This window comes from Scaptodrosophila lebanonensis, unplaced genomic scaffold, assembly GCF_003285725.1.
Source record: "Scaptodrosophila lebanonensis strain 11010-0011.00,11010-0021.00 unplaced genomic scaffold, SlebRS2 tig00000001-arrow-pilon, whole genome shotgun sequence".
Lineage (NCBI taxonomy): Eukaryota > Metazoa > Arthropoda > Insecta > Diptera > Drosophilidae > Scaptodrosophila > Scaptodrosophila lebanonensis.
In genome coordinates, this window is record NW_022060529.1 from 23,857,626 (window position 1) to 23,876,885 (window position 19,260).

Here is a 19,260-nt window from a genome sequence, read left to right on the forward strand (position 1 = left end):
CTGCCTTTCTAATTATCCCTTTGGCTTGTAGTAACAAGTCACCAATGAAAATGAGAATAATGTGGTGGTAGCCGATCTGCGATCCAAATATGATGTAACACCATTAGGTTAGAAAACAAACTTTAAAATATCTATTTCAGATCGAATATTGTTATAAACAAAAGTTTTTTATAAAAAGATTTCTAATATTCCCTCCGGAACAACATCCATATAGGGTGAAATGGAGCTAAACATGCTATATTGTTCACTGACTTGAAATACAATATTGGGTCTCTGATGCTTGTTGCTGTCTGCGACATCGGTATACCTTTCTTGGGGCTTCACGTTTCAACAAAGAGTATGTTTAAAACAAGTAGAGAAATCGGGTGTCCCGAATTAGAATAATAAAAAAATTAAAAAAAGCGGAATTCCAAAATACATATTTTCTGCGTATTCACATAAGGCATCTGGGACTAAAATTTGGTGTACCTAGGTGATATGGTCTTTGAGATATTGGCGATTATACGAATAGTAAATCCCCCATAGGGGGGGGGGGGAAATCAAACGTGCACATCGTACACACATAAGGCATCTTTCAAAATTTTGTGTCTCTAGCTCTTATAGTCCCTTAGGTGGGCAGGGGGGGGGGGGGGGGGGGTCGCATATATATGTTGCCATATAAAGTCGACCACACGTTCATTATTATGACGCATTATTTCGCCTTAAATGGATCTGAATTGAATTTGTTGAAGTTTTTCCATTGATCATATGCATAAGTTATTATACTCTGTGCATGAAATGTACAAGAGTATATTAGGTTTGCGCGAGCTGAAAAATGTAACAGGCAGAAGAAGGCACATATGTTTACACAGACACGAATAGATGCGCATAGGCATACATACACTCACACAGACGCAATTGCTATGTAAATGTGCAATTATATATCCTTTACGTGAGTTCGAATACCAAAAGAGGTAAAATATATAAAATTTTTTTTTTATTTTCCACATTTTTTTATTTTCTATAATTATTGTAAACATATGTACAGAGTATTTCTAAGTCGGGACACCCGACTTTAGCTTTTTTACTTGTTTTTTAAATGCATCGTGCATTATTTAATCAACATTTTAATTTTTTGGCCTCCCCCTTTAGTAAAAGCTGATTACGCCCTTGGATCCAGGTGTTCATACGGACGGACGGATCTCGACTGATCTAGAATATATATACTTTGTGGGGTCTGCTACGCTTCCTTCTGCCTGTTTTCCACCTCCCGCAACCCTTAATCTGTAGCCGAGTTCTCTATCTCTCTCTATCAGTCTCCTTTCGCACTATGCTGTTGCATGTCCTCTGAAGTGCCATTATTGCTGCACTCCTCCTTCCTCCTTCCAATACAATCCCCACTCACGTCTTCATGTAGGCGCAGGCGTAATGAGCGACGCAATGTCAAGTCCTCAGATCTCGGCGTGCGATTGGCGCTGCGTGGGTGGTCCGGCCTAAAGTACAGATGCAGCCACACACACATATATATATGTACACTTGAGAGGGGCCACACCCACATACGCATATCAATTGATCAATCGTGTGGGGCAGATAATTTGCATGCGTTTAAGACTCATTAGGAGCAAGAGCTAGACGAAAGAGAACCCAGCACTAGTTTCGGCACCAATCGGTCGAGAAGGAATGTCAGTCTCCCCGTCCCGAAGAGAGGAGTGTCTCATGCTTTATTTTTGCCGGCACTTGAACGAATTTCGACGTAAGTTTGTGTTTCATTAATAACCTGAAATGCACGCGGGCAGAAACGCAGAGTTGGACGGAGTCTGGGGACTGAGGACTGGGGACTGGTACTGGGAGTGAGAATGGGACTCGGACTCATCATAAATCTTGTGTCGCATAATTACAGTTAAAATTTATAAGCTTATCTCTTTAGCCGCAAATTTATTAGCGTGTTACAACAGCGTCGGAGCGTACAAGTAAGGGGGGAACGGGACGAGAACGGTTGCTGCAGTTCGTCAAGTCGGATAATGTCGTTGGCGGTTTTTGTCTGCAACTACAGACCCGACCGCAAGCTCAAAGCGAACGCGGACGCGATTCCGAACTTAGCCGCGAACTCGCGCGTTGGCACGGTCGTCCCTCATTATGGCCAAGTATCGAAATGTGTATTTAAAACGGCGTGAAAAACAATTTGTTGCCAATTTTATGACGCCTCGCGCTCCACAACTCATCTTGCAGACGAGCCGAGAGCGGCAAGTGAGTGCGGATGAGTGTGAATGAGTGTGTGTGTGAGTGCGTGTGAGTGGTGTAAACAAATCCATTTGAAGCCCATGGCTGTAGCTGCGAATGTGAATGAGAGTTCGAGACCCGGCCAGTGTCAGTGTCAGAGACAGAGTCAGAGTCTAGAGACCGGCGCGTTTTTGTTGTTGGTACTAAGTGTCAACCCCATAGATTTATGCGTATTGTCTTTTTCGGGTTACTCGGGCTCGACTTGCGACTGGGGCCGGGCTGTGCCGGGCCGTGCCGAGCCGAGCGCATTCCGGGAAGGCGGCGGCTCAGCCAAGGCTGCGAACTGTGCGCCGGCCAAGGCTGCCGAACATTAATCATTGGGGGCATTTTGTGGCAGCCACATCCACACATCCACAGATGGGGCAGCTCTCGAGGCGTTGTAATGACTGGTCCAGCGCAACGAGAACTAACCGGCGGGATTAATGTACGCGCGCAAGGTATTTGAATGGGCTTTTTATGGTCACATTTATTGAATTTATAACGTAATATACTCGCACCATTTGCCCGTCCGGTCGGGAGAACAGCGCCTCATGACTCATGACGCATGAGCCGCCTGGACTTAGCCTGCCAGCGGCAATAAAAAATTATGCTTAAACAAAATACTCAACTATAAATTCAACAAAATATTACTAAACTTAAATTGACTTTTTATGAAGTCATCCCACAAGACACGCGTGCCATAAAAAGTCACTTAAGGGGCATGCAAAAACTCAAATCAGACAACAAGCTCGCTAACATCGCCAACGACCACGCCCACGCCCACACGCCTGCATCATCTTCGGGGTGGAATGGATATAAAATGCACAAAGTTATTTATCCACACACTATGCACGAATCTGAGCCAAGAGTTCCAAAAATGTCGCCAACAACGAAGCCCGACTTGGAAGCCAAATTTCACACTCCGATCGCTATTGAGACATTGTTGTCCACTTTTTTTGCCGAAGGCTTTTCTAGCCAGTTAAAAGAATGTAATTGTCATTCTCAAGTGAGGCTATATTAGATATATCTTTCGCTCATAAACTCTTCTCTTTAAAACTGAAGAAAATATTAATACTAATAACCAGTGGCAGTCTAATATCTACTGGAATTCTAGCACACCTTGCTTAGTATTTTCAATTTACTAGCTGAAATATACAATCGTATGTTATTAATTCGATGTTATTAAGGTGGGACTTTAGTTCTCTGAATAGTTCCCAAAAGTGTGAGGAAATATGAAATAATTAGTTCGTTAGTTAAAATACCCGTATACCATACCTTTAGCGTCGAATTTAATATCCAATTGTCACAACCCATTTGCTTAAAATCAATTCACACTTCATTCAGCGTGAAACGGTATACTAAGTACTAAGTAGGAAATCTATTTACATATCACAACAACATGCACATGTCTGTCTGTCCGCAGCTGGCGGGGATCCAGGACTAGATCACTTATCTTCTCCATACGCAGATAAAGTTTATCACAATCCTTATAGAAATTAGAAAGGAATGTGACACTCGAGCGGGTCTTAAATAGCCTCTATTAACAGCCACAATAGAAAGTTAAGTACAGAGTTGAGCTAAAGCAGCAACAACAACATCAGCAGATGAAACCTGACATAGGGATATATAAGCACTAACCGGATGTAATTGAAAAATTTGGGTAGTAAATTTCAATAACTATTGAATAATTAAAAGCGGCAGAGTGGGGGAAGGGAGTATCGGGGAAACACAAAGTTTATATATTTTGGGTTAACCTACGTAGCTCTTTATGTATATCCTGAGATCCTTTTGTCTTGTAGTATTAATCAAGAATATGTACTATATATTTTGTGTGTTGAATACATTCGCACGAAACTCCTATACCCTTTTACCCTTTGGGTACATGGTTTAATATTACTCGTACGTAACAATAAATACAAATTATGCCAAAAACTCTTCTATGATAAGTCTTGTTTATGATTTCAAATTTCGGAGTTTTCTGTAGTGTACGGTTTAATTATTATTTTTGCAAATGTAATAGGTTTGAAGTTTTTGGAAACTACATTTGTTATTATAACTCACTATTAATTAATTGTTAACATGTATGTTGAACAGCCGAACGCCTTTCACTCTTTGCTTGAATAAATGTCAGATTGTGTTTTGAGATTTGGATGAAACAAGGAGGCTTAAAGTTTAAATGAAGTGATCGGCGATGTATTGCAAAGGCTCAGTACCACCACTCCAACCTATTGCCTTGAAGATTTTGGCACTTTGCTTTGAAACTTTTGAGCAACTCGTTGCTCGAGAGTTCGCACTTCAGAGCCACATTTAAATCTGCATCGGTCTGTCGCTACGAAGGTATCCCCACTTTGGAGTTGTCGCTCGTCGCAGCCAAGCTCAGACTTTGCTTGAATCACAGTCATCGGATGACAGACACATTTAACACCCACACCAGTCTCCCTCAGCTCCTCAGTCCCCCAGTCACCCAGTCCCCCAGTCCGTCGCTCTTCTGGTGCGTTTGCCTTGCACTCCACAGAGGCCCAAAACGCACGCCAAGGTGTCAATTTGTGCCGCTGGCATTTGTGGTCACACAAGCAAACTTATACACTACTACGAGTATACTATATGTATGTTTGTAGTTATTTTGTTTTGAATTTTGTTTGCGTTTTAAGGTTTCGCTGTGGTGCGTTTCATTTGATTTCGAAGGTTTACGAGTGTAACAGGCCTCGTCTCTGGTTGGATGGCTGGCTGGCTGGTTGGCTGGTTGGCTGGATGGCTGGCTGGTGTATGCAAATTTAATGGCTAAATTAGAGAAACGTTCAGTTCGGGCATCCATTAGGCGTGATTATGCGCAAAGATAGCTTTTAAGTTGAATTTGCATAAATGATTTAATTTGATTTGATTGTAAATTGAGCAATTGCCGTAGCAATCGCTCAGCGTCTTTATCTTGATGAATCACTACCTTATATACATACTCGCATACATATTCGTCTATGCTCGCACATACGTAATCAAACTCGTTAATTGAGTAATTAATTCCGACGCCCACGGACTATTAAATGCGCCGCCATTGATGACAACATTTGCTAGGGAGGGAGCTCAAAAGCTGGTTGTCTGGTTGCCTGGTTGCCTGGTTGCTGGGCCATAATGTGCCGTCAAATTGGGCGAAACCGATAACAAGGCTGGGGCAACAACACGCCGTTGGACCTCCTACTCGGATTCTAATTATAAATGCTTCATATTTCACGTCAATGGCAAACAAGAACAAAGAGACACAAAACAAAACAAATGCACGACTCCGGCTGGGTCGAAGGCACCTTTATGTAAATACCATAATCAATAATAGACGAGGCGCATACGATTTAAATTTTTATTAAATTATTTACTTGTGAATTTATGAATTTATTATACAAAAACATGCACACACGCACACACACCTCGCCAGTTGCCCCAGCGGGGCAGGCAGGTGGGCCGCGCGTGCGCAGAGGACTAGAACATGGTACAACTTAATTGATTATCTTTAACTTTAGTAACTAGAGTTAACCAGAACTTACACGCTACGCCATAAATATCAATAAATATTGCTTCCGGTTGAGGGGGGTGTCGCTCTAGGCCGTTGCCTGAGATTCTGTGGAGGCGGCTGTGGCTGCCTCGAGCTCACGTTCTTGCAACTCCTGCAGCTCCTCCTCCTCGCGCGTCAGTGGCACCGTCGAGTGGTTGTACAGTCCTTGGGCCATCAGCTGGAGTGCGAGGGGGTTTTTGGTACCGCTCGACTTTTTCAGCTTGGCCCGCTTGTTCTGAAACCAAATCTTGATCTGCGCCTCGTTCAGGCCCAGCTCGCCGCTCAGCTGCTGACGCCGCTTCTCAGTCAAATAGCGATTCTCATTGAACTCGTGCTGCAAAATGGAGAAAGGAAGGCAATATTTTGGAATTGGATTCTATTCGACTGTAATTAATGCCGACTTGCTCTCCCTTGTCCGTCTATAATAACTCACCTTTAGTCGCGCCAATTGCGTGCCACTGAAGGCCGTGCGCGGTCTTTTGTCCTCCGCCGTAGCGCTCTCTGCCTCAGCCTTCTCCCCACCGCCCGCAGCGGTCATTGACGGCTTCTTGGGCTTGCGCGTCCGCGGACCTGCACAGAGGGAGAAAGAGAGTTACAGCCATTCAGCATAGAGTGTTGAGGAACAGTGCCAGAAAGGAGGGGCCCTCATAAAAATTCCAGAGTAGTGCATCGCACGTTAATGGCGTCAACATGACTGGACCATCTACTACCATACTCGTACTCCTGTCTCTGACGCTGCCAACTCATCGTGCACATAAATTTTGTGCCTCATATAGGTTTTTGGGTCCAGAAACAAATGTGCGTGCAATTAATTCAAATTTAAATGCGTCGCCCACCCTACACCGATCCACTGGTCCTCCTTCCCGTCCCTTGCACCCCCCTCCCCTCCCTTGCTTTCCTTTCCCTTCTATCTGCCATCAGCCACCAGCCAAGCCAAAACAATTAAAGTTGCGCAAAATTTGCGCGCGTCATTTTCAAAAGTAATCAACACAATGACTTTCGACTGTGGCTAATTTTCAAGTCGAAGACCGAACGTACCACCAACACCGCCCCCCGTGCAGACAGGGACAACCACCCCCCACCACCAGCACCACTCCAGCACCACTCTACCACCACCCAAAAGCATGTCTTGAGTTGAAGCAAGTTGTCTTGGATTTAATTAACAGCGTTCAAGTAGACAAGCGCAGAGAATCAGGGCGCTCCGTCCCCCTTAGCCATAGCCCTTGCCTCAGCCCTCCCCTTTATCCTTTTGGCTGTTGATGTGGGTTGTCCACACTCTTGGCAGTTGGTAAAAGTTTTTGGCAATAAAATTCTATACAAACATGGGCATGCAGTCGTAAAAAGGGTTTTCGTAAAGTTCGAAACTTGCGTTTGTTTGCATATTTGAAAGTAGTTGAGCAGAAATGAAGCAATTATTGGTTTTACTAATGGGCATTTTTGGTTAGAAGCGCGCGACGGCGCGACCAACGACTTAGGACTCCACCCCCTCCCCGTCCCCACATCCATCTGGGACAGTTTAAAGTGACCGCAAGTTCTTGGTCGACTCAAGCATGCGAGGACAGCCCAAATATGTCGAATATTTTGTAATTTAGGCACTCATCCATCATAGGCGGCGCACTATCCGTTTACTTCAATACTCACTTCGGCCTGCAAAGAAATAGAAACAAACGGAAAATTCTCAGTAAGACTTTCGTGGTGAAATATGCAGTTAGTTTAGAAATTCTAAAAATAAAATCAATGGAGCTGATCCATTTTATGTTTCTATTTAATATTCTCTTCTGATAACTAGAGTTATGATTTTGAAGAGAACAATTTGTGAGCTTGATCTGATTTTCTCCATTAGCCTTGCCTTGAATACTTTTTCCTATCGCAGTTATCCAAAAAAGGCAGCTAACATCATTTTATTTTTTCAGTTAAATTTCGTATTTTTGCATTTTTGTATGCATTATATATATGCACATAAATCATATTTAATGCAGTTTGAGAAAGATTATGAATTAAATGTATGCATATACACTTTCTATATGCTTTTTATCGGAGCTATTCCTAAAGTTTAGTTTTTTATAATATTTAATATTGAAGACAATTGGACTTTGTTTCGTATTTCGATTTAGTTTCAATTAATTTATTTGCAGATTTAATACACAATTAATAGAAATAGAAAATATTCAAGGCTCCAATACAGACAATTGTGAGACGTAAATCTTGGAATGATTATTTAAATTATACTTTTACTCAATAAATTAAAACACTTCTGTTAAGATGCCACTTACATTTTAAATTTGGTTCTGAAGAAGCTCTGATTAGCAGGGCTTTACAGCAGACTTAATACACAATTAACTCTTTAATTTATTAATAGAAAATATTCAATATTCAAATCTCCAATACAGACAATTTTGAAATTATACTTTTACTCAACAAATTAGGACACTTCTAAAATACTTCTGTTAAACTGCCACTTACAGCTTTAATTTGATTCTGAAGGAGTTCTGATTAGCCGGGCTTTACAGCAGATTTAATACACAATTAACTCTTTAATTTATTGATGGAAATTATTCAAAGCTCCAAGATAATTTTCAGAACTAAATCTTCGAATGATTATTTAAATTATAATGTTAGTTAACAAATTAGAACAGCTTTAATTTGATGCTGAAGAAGCTCTGATTAGCAGGGCTTTACAGCTTCATGATGTAAAAAGTTTCAGGTGAGGAACAATTTAAAATTAAATTTGCTTTTAACGCGAATCAATAAAATATCGAAAATTGATTAAATTCCGCAGCGGCAACAAAGTTGGTTTTTTCGTACCTCAAACGTGCAAGAATGCCGACAGGACGAGCACAAGGACAAGGACCAGACAGCTAGGAAGCGAGTTTGGGAAGCCCAGTCTTCGAAACAAATGTACCGGCACTAATAGCCTGGCAACGCACCATGAAGAGGTCGTGAGGGGTTGAGGGGAGGGAGCCGCGCCGGCTCAAGTCATGCCGTAAGTTAAATCGTTGGAAAAATTGAACAAATCAATTTTGTCAACAAAATGCCAAAGCGGTCGCAGGCGAAGGCGCGAATTTGAAGTGAAAACAGTTGAGAGTAGACGGGCACGTGTTTGCCAATGGGCGTGTGGAAAGCAAGGTGCTATCACGGTTTTAAATTTCACACGCAGACGCGGCAAGTGTTAGGGCAGCAACAACAACAACAATCCCAGCAACAACAAAAGCAACAATAACAACAAGAGCTGTGAACTTGTAGCGCATTAAAAAACAAGCCAAGGCCTTGAACCTGTCAGACAAGCAGCAGGCGAGGCGACTTGCCACGTCATTGCTTGGATACAGGAACACGGACGCGATGGTGGGGGGCAGGAGGGTGGAGGGAGGAGTGAGGGCGAGTTCGAATGTGGGATATCTGCCAACCCTATGACGCATGTTGGCGCGCAGATAAGTCGACACAAGTTGCATACCAAGGCGTCGCAAGGACATTGCCAAGGGGTTGGTGGCAACTTTCCAGGCAATACGGGGCGGCCGGTGCAACAATTACGAGCTCTGGCGGAAAATCTGTTGATGTCACCCCTCCCGCTTTCCTTTTTCAGTTTTTTCTTTTCACTTTATGTGAAAATTGTGATTTATAGCGTGTTAAATTTTTATTTTCCGGCGCACAATAAACTTTCAATGCAGTGCTTTTGTCATTTGGGTCGAGGGCGATTCCTGGTACTGCTCCTGGTGGGAGGACGTGCTAAATTGGCTTTAATATAAATTATATTAACTCAATCAAGTTCGATATTACTTGCTCCGTGGTGCAAAATAAGTAGGCAGCCTTGTTGTTGTAAGGAAGATGTTGAGCCAGATTTTAAAAACGATTTTAGTTTCCCAAACCAAGAGCTCAAAAGCGATTTATAGCTTTTACAAGAAGGTTACGATCTTGGGTTTTCTAAAACTAAATTGCGGAACACTGGTATTTCTGGATCGGGGGCAATATTTAGGTCGCAGGAATAATTGTGAGGTCGATTAAAAGCAATTATATCATACTATTTTTGTATAATTTATGTATAATTGATGGCCTATAAAAACCCCGCAAGACATTTGGAAGCTGAGAAGGATGTGACAATTACCGGAACAGGTTTGACCGAAATCGCAAATAGGAACTTGACCGATTAACGAAATTCAGCATTTGTTCAACATCTTTTATATTTGTTCTGAAATTCAATTCATTTGGGTGGACTATATCATCCAAATATAACTTATTTTCTGGACCGTTAGACAAACGTTTCGATTTTATTCAAAAACTATTATAATTATTATCTTTAGAAATGTTTCCTTGTTTGTTAAATGAAGGTAAGAAGTCAGAAGAAACAGGGAAGCAACAAAAACAACATCTGTTGGGCAGGACCATCGGTAAATAATATAAAAAATGCGAAAAAAATGTTCAAGTAAATAGTTGACTATTAAAATCGTAAGAAGATTATATAGTATCTTTGAATATTTGAAACAAAGATTATATAGTATCTTTGAATATTTGAAACAAATATTACAAATAAGCCTTAATAAAACTGTATTTGTTTCCCGCTCAAAAAAAGGACTGTAGTATTTTTAATAACATCTGTACATCTGAAGCAAGCAGTCAATTTTTTTATTCAGCCATAAGACTGACAGATCCAATGCTGGCATGCCATATGCATTCTAAAGTAAGACCAGTATTGTGTGTTTTAAGTATTTTTTCTCACTCTCCAATGAACTCAATTTTGCAGACATAAACTAAGCCAGAACGAAGATGAAGAGTTCCAAGTCTGCGACATGCATCCACTTGTATGTACGAGTATTAAGCATACTCGAATTAATAATATTAATAATACTTTGAATTAATTAATTATTTGTTATGTGGAGTCTGGTGTGTAGGATATTTGTAGGTCAGAGTAAACATTTGCATATTTAAGTAAATGTAATTAATTTACATTCGTTTTTAAGTCTTTTAGTAACAAAGCGAGCAATCCCACTGGAGTTTTAGCTTGAATGTTCGTTTTTTTTTCCTACCTACCATCAGGTAGGCAAGAACGGTAATTCCCCGTATCACTAAATCCTTAAACGGTACTAAAATACCTCAACTAGTCCAACGCAGTCATGTATACAAGGCTTGTAAAACCAAATCGACGAAACCTTCGCAAAAACTGGCAACTGGAACCCATTCGCATAAATTGTTTTCATTTGCAGTGCTGAAGAAAAAAATAAAAAAAAAACGGAGAGCAAAATTGTGGCCGCAAAAACGGGAAGATGTCTTCATCAACTCGGTTGTTAAGCACGATGACCCAACTTGGTCAAAACTGATGTCGCTGGCTGTGCAAAAAAGTTAAAAAAAAGAAACAAAGTCACACACACGCACACATACTGCGTCTGTATGTACTTGTACATATGTGAGTTTAAGCAGGTATGTTAAAAATAAACGCATTTGTTTTATTTATGCTTGGACATGAGTTGCAAATGCCAAAAGCAGCGACTGGCGCTGCCAAGTTTAAGAAATTAAAGGCAGCAAAAGGAAACTAAGCCAAGCGGTCGAGCAGTGAGCCAAGTCTGTTCTCTTGGCAAGGTGAGTTACCTCTGAACGCTAAATGCTGAATTCTGAATGCCGAATGGGCATGAATGAGTGAACTGCGGATTGGGACGACGAGGCCGACGACGATGACTAACCGATTCCCATTCCCATTGTTGCGCGTGCGTGCGGTCCTGGCCCGGCCCGTGTCCTGGCCAGAAAATTGAGCAATCTTCATAGCCAAGTATGAAAGCCAGCAAAAGCTCAAAACGGTCGGCCCGGGCGCTTCGGTCTCGTAGGTGCTGCGCTCGAATCGACAAAAGAGCTCCGCGCATAACTCACGCAAGAGCCGGCCGTCGAGCTGGAAGAGGGGCGAGGAGGCAGCGGCTCGAAAGCACAAATAAAATTGACTTATAAAGATCTCAAACTAACGGGCCACACACATGCACGCTCCAGTCGATCGCTCTCGGTTGCTTGGCCGCTCGGCCGCACGAATGCTTAGCTGTTTGTTCGACCGCTTGCTGGTCAGCCTGCCAGTCTGCCAGTCTGGAGCTGACCGACGGCGTCACAGGGGAGCAGAGTCGGTCCACGACCACATGAGCAACACTAAGAGCAACAACAACAGCAACACTAGCAACAGCAGCTGTAAGAACGTAAACGATATGTTTGAAAGCATTCGGTTTGGTTAGGCTTTTGCTTTTTAGCTCCGGCTGATATTGGATCTTGATCGGGCTATCTCGTGATCACGCATTTCAGCCAAGACCATTAATAGGTCATAAAAACAACACGTTGCCGGCCCCAGCCACAGATAATTTGATTAGAAAGTGAAAGCTGTGCGTGGGCCCCACATTGACAGACGAATGCACATGCACCCTGGAGCAGCTTGGTCTCTTAAACGATCGCCTTTTAAATTAATTTCAACAAAATTTAAAAAAAAAACGGAGATGTTAGTAATACCTGCGCCCTAAACAATTGCACATAAATAAGATATTCATGGTAGGTTCTTATTTTTAATCAAACTATTACTAAATCGCTACAGAGAGGTGAACGAATATGTGTCAATCACTTTATTTTTATTTTTTTATGCGCCTCGCATTTAATAAATGTCAACCTAGGACAGATCTTAAATAAAGAATAAAGATTAAAAAAAAATTTATTTTAATTTTCTTATTTATTTATTTTTTGCTGCGGCCTGCAGATTTATTAGATATGAGACCACTCGTAAAGAATTTTTAAAGCTACAAGTAATTTGAAATTTTGCTTTATGGTAAGCGCCGTTATTCGAACCGAGCCATAACTCAGGAAAACAAATTCACATTATGAGTTTCCTTTTAGCCATGTCAGGCCCCCCCAATCACATTGTGTAGTTAGAAATCCATTTTTTAAAGACTTAATATGTTAGAATTGCTTGATCGGTTATTCCTATAAATATGTTCGTAAGGTCTTTAAATTTATATTCCATTTAATTTATATTCCATTTAATGTAAAAGTGACAAAGATTTTCAATCACTGATCTGACTGTTTTCCAGTAGTCGATTGGTTGAATAGTTATATTAATAGTCATTAGAAGTGTATGTATGTGTGTATATTAATACCCCATAGTTATAAATTTGTGAACGACCAATTGATGATATCGATTCATAACCTTACGCAACACAAAATTGCCGAATTCTCATCACTTGTATTAGTTCATAAGAATCGTATGTGTGCTTCTTTAAGCAAATATAGTACAGTAACATCGATAAGAGTTATCGGAAAGAAGGAGCATCAGTGATAGGTGAATATTTTCTTGGAGGTGGCATCGGGAAGACTGTACGCATTTCTGTTGAGTAGCACTTGAAGCGTTTTCTTTAAGATTGCGTTTGTTTGCATCCTTTGCTGTTTTGGTCTTCGAATAGTACTCTCCTTTGGCAGCAATCGTGACAGCAGCACAATTGGATGTTGACACCCACACATTTGCCATTTGCATTTGCAGACTGCGAGCAACGCAGCAGAGCAGATGATGTTGCAGTTGCAGCAATATGAGTGGCATGTGCATGCACGCAAATTATCGCTGCGGTTGCAACGCCAGATGAAGATTGACACGCCGATCAATTTGATCGCACGTTAATTGAAATGATTGACACTGTAAGTATAGGCTGCGGCCGAGACAGCCGATTGTTGGCTGTTGGCTGCCAGATGCCGGTTGCCAATTGCCATTGTCGGCACATTGCCGGTTGACAAACGACGACAAAGCCAAACCAGACTGTCAACGCAATTGCGATTTCGATTGCGATGTCGATTGCGATTGCTTGACGTTCATTTTGTCTATCGTTCAATCTGTTTTGCTCAAATCAAAAATAACTATTTACGCGTATTCAATTGTGGTTGTTGCTGCGTGTTGTGTGTGCTTGTGTGGAAAGATTGCACATTGATTGCAATTACGACGAACAACAACAACAGCAACAACCACACACTCGTTTGCACTGTTGTCAAAGGCAATCGCAACATTCCAGCGCATAATATTTGCTGTCACATGAAAATATTTAGACATATTTTTAATTGCTTTATCATGACAACATTGCTTCTTCAATTCCTCGCCATATAGTAATGTGGCTGTGGTCTGGTCTTTGCCTGCTTTGCATAAGCGGCAACACTGCTTGCGAACTGTTTTGCATAGTAATTGGCCAGAAGGTTCCAAGGAGTGGGCGCAGAACATGCTTTCATCATGAGCGCTCATTTAGTATGCTTTATTATGTTGGAGGTGTCAAAACATGTTGCGAAACTCTGAGTCGGCTCCAAGTGTTCACATCAAAGTGCAATTTCCATCGCAGGAAACAACAGCAACACTAATAACAACACCAGCATCAGGAGCAGTGTTATCTCATCCTGCCAGATATCGCCTAATGTGTAGTCAATAGCTTATTTATTTTTCCCCAAACAAGTTGGTGTTAAAATATTCCACTCCTGTTGTTTCGGGTAGGAGGTTAATTCCATGCCAGCTTTTTATACTCTGTACATGAAATGTACAAGAGTATATTAGGTTTGCGGGAGCTGAAAAATGTAACAGGCAGAAGGAGGCGTGGCAGACCCCACAAAGTATATATATTCTTGATCAGCATGACGAGACGAGTCGATCTAGCCCTGTCTGTCTGTCTGTCCGTCTGTCCGTCCGTATGAACACCTGGATATCAGAGACTATAAGAGATAGAGACACCAAATTTTGCACGAAGATGCGTTATGTGTGTATTCTATACGAGTTTGTTTTATTTTTTTGATTTTCCCCCCCACTTTCCCCCTATGGGGGTTTTCCCGATTTTCCATTTGTATAATCGCCTATATCTCGGAGACTATAAGACCTAGGAACACCAAATTTTAGTCCCAGATGCCTTATGTGAATACGCAGAAAATGTATATTTTGGAATTCCCCTCCCTTCCCCCTCTACCCCGCAAATCGTAACTCCCGTAATTCTTGGAATTTCGAACTAAAATTTTGGAAATACCCCCAGTTAGTTATTATGTGTCCGTATGCCAAATTTCATTATGATAGACCGATTTAACAAGAAGTTATAGCCATAAATATATTTGCTGATGCAGCGCTGCTGCAGCGCTGCTCAAGCGCTGCCCGCGGCTGTTGTTGATGTTGCTGTTTGGTTGACTGCGAAAATGCTTACACAGACACGAATTGATGCGCATAGGCATACATACACTCACACAGACGCAATTGCTATGTAAATGTGCAATTATACACCCTTTACGTGAGTTCGAATACCGAGAGAGGTAAAATCGATCAAATTTTTTTTTTTATTTTCTTAATTTTTTTTATTTTCTATAATTATTGTAAACATATGTACAGAGTATTTCAAAGTCGGGACACCCGACTTTAGCTTTTTTACTTGTTCAAGATGTAATATTCCTGAAGCTATGACAAATGTAAGTGCCAATGCCAGACTCAACCCATTTTCCCCTTTATCCTTCTGTTTACTATTCTCAGAAATTAATATTGTATTGACTTATTTCTTGATTTACTCTGATGACTCTAGCAACATCGTATTTCTTAAAAAAAGACAGAAATAGGAAAAGTCGGGAATAGTTTTGTTTTCTTTTGGCGTAAACAAAAAAGTGGCCTAAATGACAGCGATTCAAAATCCAATATCCCATAATGCGTAATCAATAGCTTGGCCAGAGCAAACAACTTCATTTAACCTTAGTCATAAACCTTTATTTAAAATACGCAATTTTCGCACTCACGCCTTAACACGCCTGTATGTATGTATGTATGTATCTATGTATGTAAATGCTGCGGTCTCGCATGACACACACAGCATTGATTGGGTCCATGGTACCACACACACACTCAGGCACACACACACACCTCCAGAGATGCGTATAAAGATTTAACCGCAACACAACTCGTTCGACAAATTGCAAACCACATTTTCCGCCGATATTAGCAAACAATTTCATTAAGAAACTGTAATCAATACAAGAGCGATGCGAGGAACGTCGTCGACAACCGACAACCGACAACCGACAACGGACAACCGACGACGGACGACGGACGATCGACGATCGCACGGATACAGATGGAGATGGAGATGCAGACCAGCCAAGCGAGCAGCAAATTTTGATCAGGTGGCTGGGCAATGGAGGCCGCCGAGCTCTACGCGCGTATGCGATGCCAACGACATCGATATGGGTAGCCAGAGTATCTGTATCTGCAAGCTTTTCCATAGCTGTGCTCGTCTTAGCTGTCGCCAGCTCCGGTTCGACTTAATAGACTCGTTGTTTTTGCAATTGAGGTGTGAACATTTTACGCTTCTATGGATATTTCGACTAAATTAGCGTCGACTGAGGCACTTGTACGGCTTCTCAATTACCGTAATGCCAGTTGCCAATAGCTGCCAATTGTTGCCAATTGTTAGATGCCGGCATTCGGTTTCCCGCAAAGATTGCTACAGTTTCCCAGCCAACTGAAATAATTACTTTTATAATGAATTAGCGCCTAATGACGGCTGCCTTCAACTTTCACTCTAATGAACCCATCAATAGATTCAATCTCCGTAAAGACAGAACGCGCCGGGCGCCGGGACCCGGGACCACCCCGAAAAGTGCTCGTATTGTGTGCAGTAGTCAAGGCAGTCAGTCAGATCCATAAAATTAAATGAAAACACCGATCGACTAGATCAGCGATCTACACATCGAATCGTCGTCGTCGCGGCGACCAACTATTTTGCCTAATGAATATTAAGATTAAAGTCAGCGAGTTGAAGGGGGCGCTCAAAACATTGTTACGCGCGATTGGTGCGACAGGAGGGGCCCAAGAGAGCCCAGCAACGAGGCCCCTGACCAGACGACCCATCGGCCGACTGGCTTCAGGTCGAACCGAACTACATAATTTGTTGATCAATAAATGTTCGCTTTATGGCTCTATTAGTGGCTCATTTATGCTGATACTGATAGCTGGCCCCGTACTCTCCTCATTTTAATTACGGGGCCGCAGTCTCAGTCGATGCCGCTCTTGGTGCCTGGGCAGTCGCTTTGCTTCGTGTGGGGCAGCCGCGCTCCACTGGCCGCATAATAATAATAACAAAGTCGCTGGCGCAGCGCACAAGCATGAAAAAACAAATATGCGAATAAGTACACTGGTCGGCACAATTATTTTGACGAACTGTACTCACGACTATCGGTGCTGGTTGCTTTTAGTTTCAAGGAATAACGGTACAATTTTCATACGGGATATAGAGTTCATAGCAACAACAATATGTAGGCAAAATATTTTGCCTATTACTCTTCACACCTTCTTTCTACAAATGACAATGTGAGTTGACTGCGGATTCAGGCACGGCATAAGTATTTTGACCAAATCTTTGTCGCCGTTTTCGCGTACGTTTTATCAAGTGATACTAAAATAACTTTGGTGTAACAATTTTTGTTGACCTTTTTACATTATTTTCATTAAAATTTGATTCAAAAGTAATCGATACAATGGTAAAAAAGACAGAATTAAGTTATGTTGTTAGAGCCTCAATAGTGGCGAAGTTTAATGCCGGCGTAGCACCAAAAGACATTGCAAATGAATATAATTTGTCGCGGCAAACAGTCCACTATCAAATTAACAAATATAAGACCCACAATCACGTCAAAAACTTGCCTAGATCAGGTGCTAACCGCAAAACAACACCCATTGAAGATCGAGTCCTATTGCGGGAATTTAAAAAAAATATTCATTTAAAGCCGCAAGCTGCTGCAGATCAATGGAATAAGTCGACCAAGACTCCAATCAGTGAGCGTACTGTTCGGCGACGCCTAAAAGAAGTAGATTTTAAGACATACAAAGCGAAGGACATACCTTACATATCAAAGGTGAACAAGCTCAAAAGATTGGCTTTTGCAAAGGAGCATCTGCATAAGCCAAAAGAGTTTTGGAGAAGCGTTCTATGGACAGATGAAAGCTCCTTTGAATACAATTCATCAAAAACAAAGATTTTTGTAAGGCTCCCACAGTTTCAAAGACAAAAAAATATCCCCGTATGTCAAAAAGTGAGCCATGGCGGAGGCTCAGTCATGTTCTGGGGATGCATTGCGTACAATGGGTTAGGTGATTTCGTTCCCATCACCGGCTCAATGAACCAGCAACAATATTTGAGTACCCTTAACGAAAACGCATTCCCTTCCGGTGACAGGCTGATTGGAGAATCATTTATCCTGCAACAGGATAACGCCCCATGCCACAAAAGCAAAATGATAAGAGCATTTTTAACCGATGTTGGTGTTACTACTCTGGATTGGCCACCACAAAGTCCGGACTTAAACGTTATTGAGAATGTGTGGTCTCTTGTAAAACGTAAAAGAAATGCGTCTTTGCATAAAACCGAAGAAGAAACTATTTCCGAGGTCACTTCTCTTTGGAAAGAGATACCATTAGAGGTCCTTCAAAATTTAGTGGACTCAGTTCCAAGACGTCTTCAAAAAGTTATCGAAGCCAAAGGCGGGTATACATTTTATTAATCTACCATCAATTTCTTATGTTTTGTTTAGTATTAAGCTTTGTTTTTTTTGTTAATATCCATTGTCAAAATACTTATGCCAACCCATGAAAATTACCTTGATTTATAATTTTAAAAGTCCTTATAAAAATATATCCTTTGAATTATTTTTAAGTTTGTAATACCAATATGGAATTGAGAAAAAAAATTTCCTTTGATATCTTAAACCAATAACCAGTTATTGACAAAAATGTATGATTTTCTTCTCGTCAAAATAATTGTGCCGACCAGTGTATGTTCACACCATGCCTTCCAACATTAACATCAATCTTCCACGGATCAAAGATGCAAAACACTGGAGACCACACCGATGATGACGCAGGCAGCTCAAAACAAACTCAGCTGAAGCAGACGCCGATGGTGCTGCTGCTGCTTCTGATGATGATGATCTGGACGATGATGATGATGATGATGAGGTTGCCACACATGCGCAATGAAGCAGAAGACTGTCTTCTTTCAGCTGCGTATGTGCGTGCCTGTGTGTGTGTGTGTGTGTGTGTGTGTGAGTGTGGGGCGCCCTTTCGGCAGTGACGCACAAAACGGTAGAGGCTGCCTCGTCGCCGACTCACTGTCGGCACATATCGTCCATGCCTGTGGCAGGCAGCTTCAAAGTCTGGGTCAACACAAAGCGAACTCAAAGCTTGTCTGCCTTGTACGCTACAATCGATTGAACGGGCATATATGACCTCTCAATTTACTTGTGATTATTAGGCTCCAAAACTATTCATCATCGATTAAATAAGGACTATCTAAAAAGTTGTTGAAAACAAAATTAAAAGAGGAGCAACAATTTGTAGATCTTTTAAAGGTAAAACAATCCAGTTTCTTCTTTTTAATCGGGCTGACCCCAGCCATAGGTCTAGCAAGACAGCTTTTATTTAAGATGAGACAGTGCCAGTATCTTCTTGTATCCACTGTTCAAACCGAGTTATAACTCTAACT

At 41.5% G+C, this 19,260-nt stretch overlaps 1 protein-coding gene across 1 annotated transcript in view; it reads right to left on the reverse strand.

The window, feature by feature from the left end:
* Positions 1 to 5,660: 5,660 nt before the first annotated feature.
* LOC115633876 (homeobox protein invected) overlaps positions 5,661 to 19,260 on the reverse strand; it is a 55,124-nt gene continuing 41,524 nt past the window's right edge. Inside the window, exons 5-6 of the mRNA XM_030531381.1 lie at positions 6,213 to 6,349; positions 5,661 to 6,113 (exon numbers count right to left, since the gene is read on the reverse strand). Coding sequence (XP_030387241.1) covers positions 5,826 to 6,113; positions 6,213 to 6,349 — 425 coding nt within the window. The 3' untranslated portion in view covers positions 5,661 to 5,825. The remainder of the gene's footprint in view (positions 6,114 to 6,212; positions 6,350 to 19,260) is intronic.